At 42.0% G+C, this 14,717-nt stretch overlaps 1 protein-coding gene across 1 annotated transcript in view; it reads right to left on the bottom strand.

The window, feature by feature from the left end:
* Window positions 1-1,863: 1,863 nt before the first annotated feature.
* IGFBP4 (insulin like growth factor binding protein 4) overlaps window positions 1,864-14,717 on the bottom strand; it is a 177,444-nt gene continuing 164,590 nt past the window's right edge. The window contains exons 3-4 of the mRNA XM_069237599.1: window positions 9,999-10,127; window positions 1,864-3,421 (exon numbers count right to left, since the gene is read on the bottom strand). Of these exons, the coding sequence (XP_069093700.1) occupies window positions 3,287-3,421; window positions 9,999-10,127 (264 nt within the window). The 3' untranslated portion in view covers window positions 1,864-3,286. The remainder of the gene's footprint in view (window positions 3,422-9,998; window positions 10,128-14,717) is intronic.

Below are 14,717 nucleotides of genomic sequence, written 5' to 3'. Positions count from 1 at the left end.
TTTGGAATGGTGTAGGGACTTCACCCTTCTGGCTAGGCCAGCAGCACATGCAGGGAGGGGCTGGCTTGGCCATGGGAGGGGGGAGACGGGAGGGGGAATGGAGTGCACTTAAGTGTGCATGTGTGTTTGGCCGGTCGACTTAGGCCGGCCAACCACACATGTGCACTTGGGTTTCTTGGGTTGGAGAAACTGCACTGACTCCTATGCAGTGTCTGAGCGGCAGACCAAGGTGCTCAGACCAATCATGGTGCTGCTCTCATGCTTGATTTAGCACGAGAGCAGCACCAGGATTGCATGGGGAGCATGTGCTGGTGTTCCAGGGACTGCTGGGACACCAACACCATCAACAGGGAACCGGAGCGAGGCAGCCGGCATCAGAAAGGTAAGTTTTATTTTATTTTTTTATTCCCCCCCTCCCCATGTCCCTGGGCCCACCTCTCCGCTAGAGATTTGCAGGCACCGCCGCTGAGTTTTGGTGTTCAAGAACCCATCATGCGCTTGGATTAAAGGGAGGTGTGACTGAAAGGAGGAAAGGGAAAAGAGTTTAGAGTAGATACATGTGTATTTTCTCAAGTTGATATCTTAACTATCTTGACTTACTTTAGACACTCCTGATCTGACATTAAGGAGAAGAGAAAGGTGAGGCTTCATTATGGTGGATGTGGTATGAGAAAGTAGTTAGGCTTTGAAAAATGCTATGGAAACTATATGGTTTAAGGTAAAAGGTATGGTTAACATCAATATGTCTTTGCCCATTAAATCAATAGTAGGGATTTTTCACCTGGACCTTTCCCACCAAGGTTACCCCTACCCTTATCTGCTTCTTAATCTAAGCAGCATGACATCCTCATGAGACTCTTGGCCTAGAACCAAGCACTAGCTACATTCCCATCTAGCCTTAAAACGTGTTTGCATGTCTGCAAATAAAGTTTGGAATTCAGTGGGGAAGACAGGCCAGGGAAGTGGTGTCTAGGAGTGATTTTTTCCACCCCATGATCTTGCCCAGCAATAATGAACTGATGGCTGACAAGTAAGTCTTGTCCGGTAGGCATCATCTGTGGGGCATCCTCTCTATGCTAAGAGGTGAATACTTCCTTCTAGCAGTACCCAGCATGGGCTGCTGGACGGGCACATATTAGAAAGAGCAAACATTTCGGTGAACTCTTCTTACCTTTTACTGAAAAGAGAGATTTACAGGGAGTTATTCAGATTTGCACCTCAGCTGATTCATGTAACAGAAACAGATCAATGATGCACTAGGATGGCTTTTAAAAAATACAGATCCATACTATACCCTCTTTCTGACATGTTTCATGGTTCACATGATGGACTTCCCAGCCTGTTCTTCACTATCTTGGCCCTAATACGTCTGCCATATTGCTTACAGCAGTAAGCCCTATAGAACAGAATGTCAGGTACTTGTGAGATAGGGCTGAAGTGCAGCTTCAGGATGACATAGAACTAAACTGGTTTGTTTACACATGGGAATGTAGCAACGTTTCTATATCGGAGGACACTTTTAGGGTTTGAGAGTCACTTTTGCCTGCAAACAACGGTGGAGGCTCATTCTGTCTAAAAACTGTTAACTTTGGTGTCTTTGAGGGCTGTCCCTCCTAGGATTGAAAGAGTAGTTTCATAGATTCAGCTACGCTTCATGTGTTATTGAAGGACTATTAAATAGCTACCTTTTGCATTTGTTACTAATTTATGCAGAAGAAAAGCTCCCATCTTGATTAAAGGTCCTTACTGCTGGAGACTTTCTCCCCAAAATACATTCAGTCCATTCCATCTGATCTATTTAATCCAGTGGGCTACATTTAGGGAGTTTATATAATGGAAATAAAACAAAATACACATAGAAAGTAGAAGAACGTTGTAGAAGCAGTGTTAAGAATGTAAAATAAAGCCATGTACATAGTTATATCGTTTCACTGGCATTAAACTCCTACGTAGCTACATTCATATGCACTCTCTCTTACACCAATAAAGTCATCTCTTTCCACTAGGTACTTGGTTGCCTACACATCGGCTTCTTCGGCTCCCTCTTGACTTCCTTGAATTGATCCTGTTCCAATTTTACTTCTGCTGCCTTTCAGTCCAGGCTATCCTCAGAAGTTAAAGCAGCACCACACATCTCCTGAAACACCTGCATCCTTGCAACTCAAAATTTACAAAAAAGTACAACAGATGCTGCTTTCCTGGCAGTTTTCTACAATAAATTGATTCTGGCTTTCCTTTTTTCTGCTTTGAGTGATCTTGAGTAGCCCCTTCCCAGAAGTAGGAAGGGGTTGAGTAATTGCAGTCATTGTTTGGAGTACGATCAGAAGGCGCAAAGACCTGCTCAAAGCTTTTCTCCATTTAACAACAGTCTCCCCATAAATGATTCCTCTTCCAATCTATTGAAAATGGACAATTGGTGCACTCGATAGCTGCGATCTGTGCGAACTCCACGCGTGGAAACTGATCTGCAAAGAGTGCCAAATTTGTATTAAAAATGGACTGATCGCTTCTCAAACTGGCCTCTTTAGTCATTTCAAAACATTGATTTAAAAATGAAAATATGGAATCACTGTTTTCAATGAACTCAATGCCCCCGGGCTATGGTGTCATAGGTATGCAGAAATTAGATCATAGTTCCAGAAATATTCATCAGAAGATGAAATAACCTGATCCTCCGTGTGAAAACTACAACAAAACAGTCAGCAATTTGCAGGAGGGTGCATGAAAGAATACTGACATAAACTGAACTGGAAATGAGACACAATATGAATTAATTTCTGGGTACATAATCTGTGCCTTGGTTTTCTGGTAATGCTAAATACAAAAGAATTTATGGATTGTTAATTAATCTCAGAAAAAACAGTCATAGTTGATTGCGGATAAAAATAGTGAACCAATGCTTATATTTATAGCTGTGCCCTTGCATGTCAGGCTGGCCAATGTGCAGAGGCTATAATCAGACCTTTGAGCACCTACATATCACTCCTTTATCTGCCCATGTCACTCCTCCCTACCACGCCTTTTTCTTAGCTTAGTGTATAAGGGCTGAGTTCACACCCATTCAGAAGCAAAGACCTCAGGAGGTATGTCTTGGCCTTGAAGGTGAGCCTTGTCCTTTGCTTCCCCTTTAAGCCGGAGGGGGAGAGACTGGCGGGACACAGTGGCCCTTCTCGCTCCGCAAAGTGCCGCAGTGGATTTGTTTTTGTGTTTGCTTTGCCATTTTGTGTTTATTTAGCCTTGTTCGCAATTGGGTTCTGCATGAAATGACATGGGCCAGACTGGCTACTCATTTCCTTGTGCTGTCGACAAACATTTGGCAGTCCAGTTCTCCGATCACCTTCGGCTCCTCCGTGATCTTCTCACCTGTCTCCCGGTGCACACACCAGCATTTTCCACGTTGCCCATACAGGGCTGGGTGGCACTGGAAAGGAAAAGAGCATTTAAATCAATCAATAAATAGCTTTATTTGAACATTAAATATGATTACAAAAGCGAATACCCAAAAATCACTCTTCATTTTAAAACTATTAAAATCCAATCCTTACAACGTCACAGAATCAAAAGATCATATGACTCCTAAATGGAGGCACTTTAAAAAAATGAGCTAACACTAAAACGAATCAATGGTGAGCTCTGTAAGTGGGGTAGGGAGGGTCTGCTTCTGATAATCCCAGAACCCCGCAAAACTGGGATTAGATAATATTTTGTGAGCACGAGTAGCATCCACAGGAAAACACGAATTCAGCAAACTCAGTGGGGACCTTTCGTTACATGGGAAACAAGAATGATAGAGGGTACATATCACCCAAGAGGGAAACCTATCTGCCATAAAATATATACTAGCCTCAATCTAGTTAATAGGACCATGTCCCAAGTGGAAGTTACAAACTCCAAATTCGGTTCTAATCCTAGGGTGGTTTGAAGTAAATTTTAATCCTTGTTCTGGGTTTTAATTAATTCCCCTGCTTCCCTTTCTCGCTGCCTCATTTCAAGAAACAACTGCTTCAGCTGGGATCTGTCATCTTTACAGAGCCCTTCCAGCTTGTGGAAGCAATTCTTCCTGCCCAGTGAGTGACACATCCACTTGCCATAGGCCACCCACGAAATTTGGAGACCCATGCTGCATGATAAACAGTCCTCAATTATTTCTCTGTTAAATAGGGCATCAGGATTGCTCCATACAGAGCACCAAGATAGCAGTAGGAGCAAGTTGATGTAGTGGGCAGTTAATTATAAGTGTTTTAAGGAATATGGAAGGTGGAAGGAATATATATAGGTCACGTGTCACAGAATGACTATGGCAAGGCATTCAGGTGTTGCATGAACTATCTTTTCTATCAACCATGTATACCTAGATGGATATTATTATCTCAGCAATCCTGATTTTGGACTCACACAAGGATTACGTCCTTGTCTAAGGCCATGGTCTTTTTTCAGTTATCATACTGATAATCCATCACCTCTGATTTTGAACAATAAAACATGATTATTGAGGGGGGTGCACAGTATTCTAGGAAAAAAAAACAAAGGGGCTTATTTGCAAAATAATGATTCAGTCCAGTGCTGCAAGCCATCTTGCAGCGCAGAGCAGCACCATTAGGAAAGTGCAGGGATGCGTCATATTTACAGCAATATGATGTATCCTTGTACTTTCCTCAGTGCTGGTGCTCATTCGGCAGCCTAGCTCCAACGCAGACTCCTTTGCACCATGGTGCAAGGGTGCCTGCATTGCAGGGATGATTGTTTATGTGCAGGAAGTGGCACCTTCCTCCACATAAACAATTATTAATGCCATTTTCCTCCTATGTGTGCTGCAGGATGCAACACACATACGAAATGAATATATTTCTCGTTGTTGAGCCACTTTTACGCCACCTCTAGGGTGGCATAGGAATCTGATGCATTCCCAGCCTTGTAAACTGGGAATGTTTTAGATTCCATGGGCGTTGCATGGGAACACCAACCGCAACACCCATGGAATGCCCCTTTCACGCACAGTAACGCATGAAAGGGGGCCATATTTACAATGCCAAAAAAAGCAAAGCAAGTTGGCTTTGCATGGCCTTGTAAATATGGGCCTGGCACACTGTACCATTGAAGTGTCAAAAAAAGTGATGCTTCAGTGGCGCTCCAGGGTTGTAAATATGTCCCAAAGTTTTAACTAGAAAACATTGTACTTATTACACATCATATTCACTGGTTTCTAAAAAGCAATTTGAGATTCAAGGAATGAAACTAAGGGCATTTTGTAAAGTTTGGAGCTATGAGATACTGCATCACAAATATAACATTATAGCTTAAGGCACTTGTAGTACTGCAGATTAGATATCTGCCATATTTTGACACGGTATCCCATTTGCCAAACTCAATGTAAGGCCCTATTTTGCTGGAATAAACTACACTAACCGAACGAGATGAGTGAGTGGTATTTTCGTCTGGTGACTTGCATCTGTTTCTGACTGGCTCCGTCAAAATGCCCAATCCACCCGTCTTGGCTGTGGCTGCAGGAGCAGTTGTGTTTATCAAATCTTCACAAAATTTTCCCCAAAAAGTGTTGCAGTGATTCTTGCTGAGGTTGAGCATAGAAAGTTTTGGGGTGAACAGTTAAGCGGGGGCCAAGAAAAAGGGGGCTAAGAAAATGTTGCATTTCCCATGTTAATTCCCATAGGATTCTGTAGACACGATTACAAGCCCAACCACTGGATGGAATTACACCAAATCTGGCAGACAGCTAGCTGTCAGCATGCAGATTACACTTTCGCCTATTTGGTGTCAATCAGTTCAGTAAATTTGAGAAATTTAGGGAAATTCAAATTTGTATATCTGTGGACTGTGAATTAGTCGTGAACAAAGACAAGCTCATGCATGAAAATGCACAGCTCTGATTGGCTGCAAACACTTCAAACCAGGAAGTGTTGGCAGCAATCTTGGGACTCAGCTTTCGCCGAATCCCAGTAAAAAAGAAAAAAAAGAAAATAATAGGGGCCAGGGTAGGACCATGCACAGCATCGGGTTGGGTCGTTGGGGGGTTGGCTGCAGGGACTGGCTATAGGCCAGCCCTTGCAGCAACCCCAACTGCGCACAGGAGAAGGCTGTGCAGGGTGCAAGTTTGGGTGCTTATAAGGGGTTGGCCTTAGTTGGCCAAAGGCCATGCACGGCGGTGGTTGGATTCATGTATAGCAATGAAAATTACTATACGTTAAGAAAAACATAGAAATTCATTGAAAAAAACAAAGGTTACAGGGACGTTATAGTTAAGAGCTCTAACTATAACTGCTCAATTTCTATGGTTTTGTAAGAATAAATTTAGAACCTTACTATAACATCGCTGTAACCTTTGTTTTTTTCAATAAATATTTATATATATATCAGATCCTTTAAGCTTCTTTATATATTGATATATTACCTATTGACAGTCACCGGTAGGTAATTATAGGGTCTTTAGACATGGCTACAGCCTAAACCGCTGAATGTAATTACACCAAATTTGTCAGGAAGCTAGATCCTGGTATGCAGATTGTAATTTTTGTGATTTGGTGTAAACTCGTTCAGTAGATCCATTCAGTAGTTTCTGAGATATTAAAGGTTAAAAAATAGAGATATCTAGGGACGTGGAGGATCCGTGGATCCAACTGTCCCCGTGCTAATATCTGATTAGCTGCCAACACTTCAACAATGACGTGTTGGCAGTCACTTTGGGACTCAGCTTCAATTCAGTCCCACATAAATAATTTTAAAAAAAGAAAAGGAGCCAGTGTAGGGAAACCCTGAGCCCCTAGCCTTTGTGCAGGGTTCCACAGGGACACTGCACGTGCTAAAAAACATTTTTTTAAATCTCAGAAAAATCCACGGATAGATCCACAGATATGTTTGTGATTTAAAAACATAAAAGCTTGGAATCCTGCGCTGTAAATTTATTTGGCCCCCAGGTGGGCCAGATCCCTGGGGCATCAAGGTGTTAAAAAAGGATGGGGGAACGTGGGGCCCCCCTCCCAGGGCTTTCAAAAGCCTGGAGATCGCTACCTCCTTGGACCACTTAACAGTGCATTACGGCTGAGGATATTATTCTGAGGTAGCAGCGCTGAAGTTCTGTGCATGCAGATGAGACTGGTAGGAAGTTCTTTTTATTTGTCTAGATCCCGGAGAAGATAGCAACAGTGATCAGCACTGAAGAATGACAGCCTTTTTTTTGAGCCGGCAAAACATTCCTTGGGACAACTTAGTTAATTTGTTCCCCTAATTTGTATTTCAGTATGTCTTTGTCAACAAACATCACTTGAGTGCCTTTGACACACAGTTTCTTGTAGACTGTGCTAGTTATAGTGACATTGTTAACCTACAAACCTTAATCATGTACAAATATTCATGGTCTTTAAACTTGTGCTCATGTGCCCACTCAAATCATCCTTATTGTAAATGGAATGGCATTTTGCAATTTGAGCTTATTTCAGCTGTAACTACTCTGCTGTGGCTGGTCCATCCACCAAAGTTCTATATAATGAAGTACCAAGGAAAATATACTTATCATCCTGACTTTGGCGGATGGAGTAGTGGAGGGGAGATGGGGATGGGGACCTGCCAAAAAAATGTCTATTGCACCACGCACCAAATATACGGTCCCTCCGAGCCATTTAGAGTTGACACAGTTGCCTCCTTCATCAGAAATCTTTAACTTGATGGCCCGTCTACCACAGGTCTAGCAGATCACAGTGATGCCCATCCAGCGATATTCTAATAAAATCGACTACCACTTTGGGAATTTGTTTCAGAAAGCCGAAAATGTTTGCCAAGGAGGTCCAAAAGATATTAACACCTGCTCACCAAACCTTTCTGCCTACAATACAAAGCATAGGTGAAAGGTATATATAAGTACATCTGTTTATTAGGGAAAACAGGGACTTGGTGGAAACAACAAATAAAATCATTCTATTGATGGTCAACGATTTCTCTGTGTGACACTGTTAAAACAGGGCTTTCTGCCAATGCGCCTTATGTAGGGTGCAGATCAAATACACCTTTATCATCTCACTCATACCCATTCAATTGAAAAAGGAAAAAGTATCTGTTTCGTTTAGACACATATCTGCCAGGGTGGCATTCCTATGCAGGATGTGAAATCTAGAGTCTGGGGGAGAGGTGTTCTCCCAAAAACTGTCACTACATGGAGGCAACAATGACGTTGACTGCCAATTAATCATTATGTGTTAATACATATAAATACAGAGGTGCCTATATGCTGCTTACATACATTAGCACATACATTGCATATTTAGGGAGTTGCCACCTCGCACAAGGGTTCTTCTGAAAGGAGTGAGAGTGGATAGGATCCTGACAGCTCAGATATGGACCCCCAAAGGCAGAACAGGTATAGCATCTCCAATGAAAGAACATGTGTGTCTCAGAGACTGCACACAACAATCAGAAGCTGAATAAACAGCAGGGAGGTACAACAAAAAAAGGTTACACGCACACAACAAGACACCACACACCCAAACACCTCCTATTCCAACAGATGCCTGGCCCACCAGCGATATGTCATCCCTAGGGGCGATTTACGATTGCTGTTCCTGGGCCACAGGGGTGCAGCAGATGCTTAATGCACCATGATCAGGGAAGGAGGCGGCGGACTTAGCCAGCGCACCAGCGGCTGTGACGGTGCCAGAAGGATACACCCAAGATGCCCTGGACCAGGAGCTCTGATATCAGTCAAGAGACATGGGGATATCCCCGCAGTGCCTTGGGGCTAGATGTTGTGACATTAATTATTGTGAAACGCAAACAGGACTCAGAGAGAGGAAAACAAGTTTATGTATTTCATTTACTGATGTGGACATATGGGTAGGACAAAAAATGCACACGACGTTAGACTGTCACATACCACCCTGTTTTTTAGTAGACGTGTCACACATGCTGTTCGCATCCTCTCTGTGCACTGCAGGGTTGCTTTTATTTGATTTTATGTGGCACAGAAGTTTACTGGGCACCAGGAGTTGCTTATTTTGATAAGCCACCTGGTGCAGAAACAACTAAGTAGTGGCATTCAATGCACACTTCTCCCAGAGTCTGGCCTTTGAAAAAAATCTTCTAGACAGTATCTGTGTGCACATCCTCATATAAGACAAACCACTGTGCTCTCTGAAAAGCTACAATGGTAATAAATATGAATGTCTGTTTATGTGTTTTTAACAAATCACCAAGCAAACTCTAACCAAAGGTTACAGGGATGTTATAGTTAGGAAATAACATTTTAAAAATGTAGAAATTCACTGAAAAAACCCAAAGGTTACAGAGACGTTATAGTCAGATAGTGAATTTACTTGCAAAAAAACAGAGACATTCAGCAGTCCTAACTATAACTTCCGACCCCGCAATGCACTGTTTATTACCTCACATATTACATCACACAAGACACGGTCAGTGACATGACTGATGATATTTCAAATGACATCCTTGATGACATCATCCACCTAAAGACTCACACCCCACTCATAGGCCCATACAAACCTCTCATAAACCCACTCACACCCTCACACAACTTCGAACATACCCATTCATACACCCATACAAATACATACAAAAAACTCACTCATTGTAAAATGCACCCACACACCCATTCCCTTACTCATGTAGCCAGTCACATAACTAACTACTCACTTTGCAATTACTCACGCCGACCTATACACCCATAAAGCCATTCAGACAGCAACACAGCCACCTACAGAGCCAATACAATCTTCATTTATTCTTGTACTGACTGAGCCACACTCACAACCATACACCCACTTACTCAGCAATATAACCACACAGACACCTAGTAATACAAACATAGAGCCACCATGAAAATGTTGAGAAGATTTGTCAAACAGTTACGGGCAAAACAAAAAACGCTTTACCTATGGAAAGTAGGTCCTCCGACTGCCAGTAGGTCATATATACATATGTGTGTGTGTGTGTGTGTGAGTGTGTGTATATACATACATTGGAGTGCTATACTGTACCTGCTTTGGGTGGAAGTTCCCATCTCGATCACAGTTGGGAATAGGAATAACCTGGAGATCTTCCTGTGTTCGAGTCGGTGATGCAGACAGTTTTTCCAAGGCTAAGTTTAGTTCTCTGGCACATGAACCCTATAACATAAAATGGCAGTGAGGTAGGTTGCAAAATGTACTCACACAGGACACAGCATAAATGACGCTATCCCTACAGAATAGCTCTCATGGCTAATCTACGTGACAACATTACATTGACTTGGGGACATGCCTAGTAAAGCAGAAAGTCAGACTACTTGGTTCTACAAAGCTACATGCAGTTGTAGACACAGAATATGTAAGCACATTCAATTATAATACTGTTTTACTCCTCCCTAAAATTCCACCTCTCCAGCGACTAATGAAATTGTGCACACATTTGAACCCATGTACTCATCCTGAGCTCCACCTCAAGGCATTTAGAGAATGAGTGCATTTGATTCTGACTAGAATAGACCTTCAGGTTGCTCTGTAGTCTGAAGAATTCTCCTGTCATGACATTGATAGTTACCACAGTGTCCACCAGGAATGTGGGAAACAAGCCTTCAATTTGAATGCCCAGAACCAATTCCATGATGGCATTGTATTCCTTCACGATCTCTGGTTGGCCTACCTGTCTTACATCCTGAGGTCCTGCTGAGTTTTAAGTCTCGTCTGAGACAGCGCATGCACAGTCACTTGTGAGATCTTTTGTTACTAGAAAAAAAAAAACTAAAAAGTGCTTAGAGATGGTCCATTACTTGCCATTGGCTTCAATGTTACTCTCATTTTCCTTGCTTCTGATTGGTTACTGCATGCCAGTTTCACTTTATCTCTTGATGTGTTTGTTTCACCAATGGAACATGGACAAAGTACTGATTATCTTTAGTTTTTATTAATGTCGTTCTCACACTCACATTCTGGTATTTTTTCTTCTAGTTGCTTTTCCTATTGTTGTTGCTTCTTCATCCTTGTTATGCAAGCCTACTCACCTCCTGTTGTTGCTTGCCCTGCCAATGTTGTTATGTGCACCCAATCCCTCTCCCATCGTTGTTGCTTGCCTCCCTTTCCTCCTCCCTTATGCCATTGTTGCTTGTCCTCTGATTGTTGTTGTTTCAACCCCTCTAGTCATTGTTGCTTGCTTCCCGAGGCTCCAGCTGTCCGTCATTGTGGTTGCCCCCTCCATATCACCAGAAAGAAAAAAACATTGGCAAAGCCAATAGTTCTTGCATAACATTTGCCAGTGCTTGATCTGTTTTTAATTATTGTGTGTAACAACAACCACCCTCTGGCAGCGCCTTCAGGATATTTAGGATTGTTCCTGAATGAATTCAAGAGAGGGACTGTTGCCTGCCATGAAATTATTGTCATAATATTAAAATACCGTGCTACAACCACTGGCATATATGCCTGCTGAGGAGTTCCACTTTTCACCAAACTCAAACAAAAATAGTATAGATTGCATCAAAGTTGTGGTTGTGTGAACGTGTGACCAGTGACATCGCACAGATGTGTGTTGTGTCATTTCATGAGCACCCATCCATTCACCTGAGCATAAAACACACTCTCATTGCATTGGGGAGGATGCACTGAATTCAAATATGTCTTCTCGAAAAGTCGGAAAGTTGATAAGTATGTTCCAACAACACACGTGTGAAGTTCTGCAATGTATTCTGCCACATCAGCTGCAGCATATGTGGGCAATACAAGTGTAAAGGGTCCTGTGTAGCACTGTTAGGTAACCTGACTGGAGTATGTGGGAGGCTTTTGAAGTGGATTTTAGTGAACGTAATAAGCATTGGCAAAACCAGTAGGGCTCACATATGCAAGATCTGTTGCTTTTGTCAATGTTTTTAGCCATCTTGTACAGCAGTGCCGCTGCTGTGCAGCAAGGTTGAAAGTTTAAGGAAAAAGCAGCATGACGCGGTCAAAGCTGGCTGTGTCTTAGCATTATTTTACTTTGAACCATGCGCACAGCTGCAGAGCTGCTTTACAACTTGGCGAAAACAAACATTTGCAATGCAATGGGTCTCGCATTTGCTAGAGTTAGAGCTATTAGCACTGTAAATTCTGGCCACTTAAATTGAAAATGAAAAGTAAAACAGTTGACATAAATAAGACGATTCAAATTGCCATAGCAGCCATGAGCGTCAGGGCAAAGGAGAGACAAAAAAAGAAAAAGAAGTTTGCTTGCAGTCAAGCATATTGGCAATCATTCAATTATCCATGTAACCGAGACAGTAACAAAACCGCCCCAAGGAGGGATAAATGTAAGCATTTACCAACGATAACAAAGAATTTTTGAAAGGCAAGCCCAGGAACGAGTGAAAATTATGGGCGTGCAGTGGGCGTGGTTAAAAGCCCACAATACTTAGAACAAGTCCAAACACTTCCACGCTTAACCGAAAAAGGTTTTATTTATTGGCTTTGTCAATATTTTTTTCAGCTATGTTGTACAGCAGCATGTTGTGCAGAGCTGCTTTATTAAAAAAAGCACTATGACTCGTGAACACTGGCTGCACCATAGCGTTTTTTTTTTGCGGTTTTATAAAACACGAACTCGACCTGAAGGTATTGGTGCACTTTATGTGAGTTACGTTACACAAGGGCACATTCATTTTTTTGGGAGGAACAGGGAGATTAAATGATTTGCCCAGAATCACAGGATGCTGAGCCGATGGCGAGACTCAAACCTAGTTTCCCAGGTCCAAAGTCAGCCGCTCTGGACATTGCACCACATCCTCTCCCTTATAGCATTTTCTTTTTTACTTTCAAGCATGCTATCTAGCAGCTGCACTGCTGAATAACATTGCAAAAAAAAACACTGACATTGTTGACATTGACAAAGCCATATAGCTCTTCCACTACATGGCTAAGAAAACATTGACCAGGCCAATAGATCTTGAATGGGCGAAATTTATAGTCTTTGTCAATGATTGTTAATATTCTTCATAGGTGTGTAGTTTTACTGGCGGGTGTGAGGGTCTTGAGTTCTGTTTTGAGGAACGAATAAATGATTCCTGTCAGTTCATGTTTTTTTGCCAGACTAGCACAACTCTCGAGAATAATCTCTCATGTCACACAAATAATAATGGTGGCCCACTGCATGGTAGTTCCTCACACGTGGAAAATTGAAACAAGAACAGAAGTATTTTGTACAGTGTGGCTAATTCAATTGACCTCAGTAATTACCATGGAAGATTATGGGGTCTACTTGTTTGGAGCTTTTCATGATGTCTACTGTACTATATGCCTTGTGAATGGCATGTGCCATTGCCAAACGCCTTCCTCTTTTCATGGCTTCTGAAGAAGTTACTTCAGGACAAGCAATACATACCCCTCATTGGCTTGCATTATGAGTGTATCTTTGCACTGTACTTGTCGAATTTGCAGTCTTTCATGCAAGCCTTGAGCCGAGTGAGGAATGTTTTGATGTTCTTATGTGGGCTTTGGTGCATAAAGTGGAAAATAAAACACTCATAATCAATATTTTGGAGGGATAAAATAGTAAAGTAGTTACCCCTAAGATTGATCTCAGTCTCTTCTTCCTCCTCGGAGAATAAAAATAATTATGCGTCTATTATTGCGATCCAGACGCCATGACTTACATTCTTTTTCCTGTACATCAATGGCCCAATCAACATATCTAGGACCTTCATCAGTCAGTTGCAACTGGGTTCAACAATTGGTCTATGCCATTGTCTTTTGATTCCGTCTGCTAGAGATGAGTGTCACTGGCATCATTTTCCACTTTTTCAGAGAAAGTAATTAACAATCACGATAATGACTGAGATTTTATCCTATGCAATGGGTGGAATAATTGATTGCATACTTTGTGGAACCAGCCGAGGTCTGATCATTGAGGAGGATGCTTGACTGATATTAGCCAACAAGGACAGCTTCAGACATTTGATTTACAAAACATACCATTGGGAAGGTATAAGCACTATCTATTATTATCAATTTGTCCTCCAAGATGAAATATGATGGAATGAGACTTAATGATCTAGTGAACAACCAGTATGCCTCTTGAACTAATGTTTTATGCAGGTGTATAGGAAAGTTGCATGAATGTAAAAAATGCTATTCTTACTTCTGGAATACTCTCTTCTGACCAAAACCAAAATCTAAACCACTGTACCCATCTATGTGCTAGTCCACAAGCTAACCAGAGTAGCATCCTATGGTACAGTGTTCAGACTAATATAGAATCTAGTCAGCTGTACTTGCAATGGAAAGCACATATGCATGGTACGTCCTCACACATCATATAGTTTCAAATAAGTATAGCAGTAGATTTTGGATTCTGCAACTTCTCCATCAAAATGGTGAAGGGGTTTCTTCTCTGTGAATTAGAAAAGATGTGGACTCTTGCTGTAGGACTGGCTCCATAATCAACAGAACTGGATGGGATACTGTGGGTAGCTATCCCAGGAGACTTCAGAAACTAGCCTGAATGGAAAATCGTCTTTGAACATCAACAGTGCACAATCCCCAATAGCTCAGCCAAGAGAAATGTAGTTTTTAAGGTCTGGCCACAAGACAAGTCTCACAGTGTATTCAGACACTAGTTCTCAATTATAGCCGTTACCTGAGTTACATGAACGATTCTTAATCTCCAACTAGAGTTCAAGGTCGCCTGGCTACTGCTCTGCTCACCAGTAGCAACTTGAAGGTCATCACTTTTATTTTTATGATTGATATCTACTG

The sequence above is a fragment of the Pleurodeles waltl genome, chromosome 6 (genome assembly GCF_031143425.1).
Source record: "Pleurodeles waltl isolate 20211129_DDA chromosome 6, aPleWal1.hap1.20221129, whole genome shotgun sequence".
In the NCBI taxonomy this organism is placed as follows: domain Eukaryota; kingdom Metazoa; phylum Chordata; class Amphibia; order Caudata; family Salamandridae; genus Pleurodeles; species Pleurodeles waltl.
This window is presented reverse-complemented; position numbering and strand designations above follow the sequence as displayed.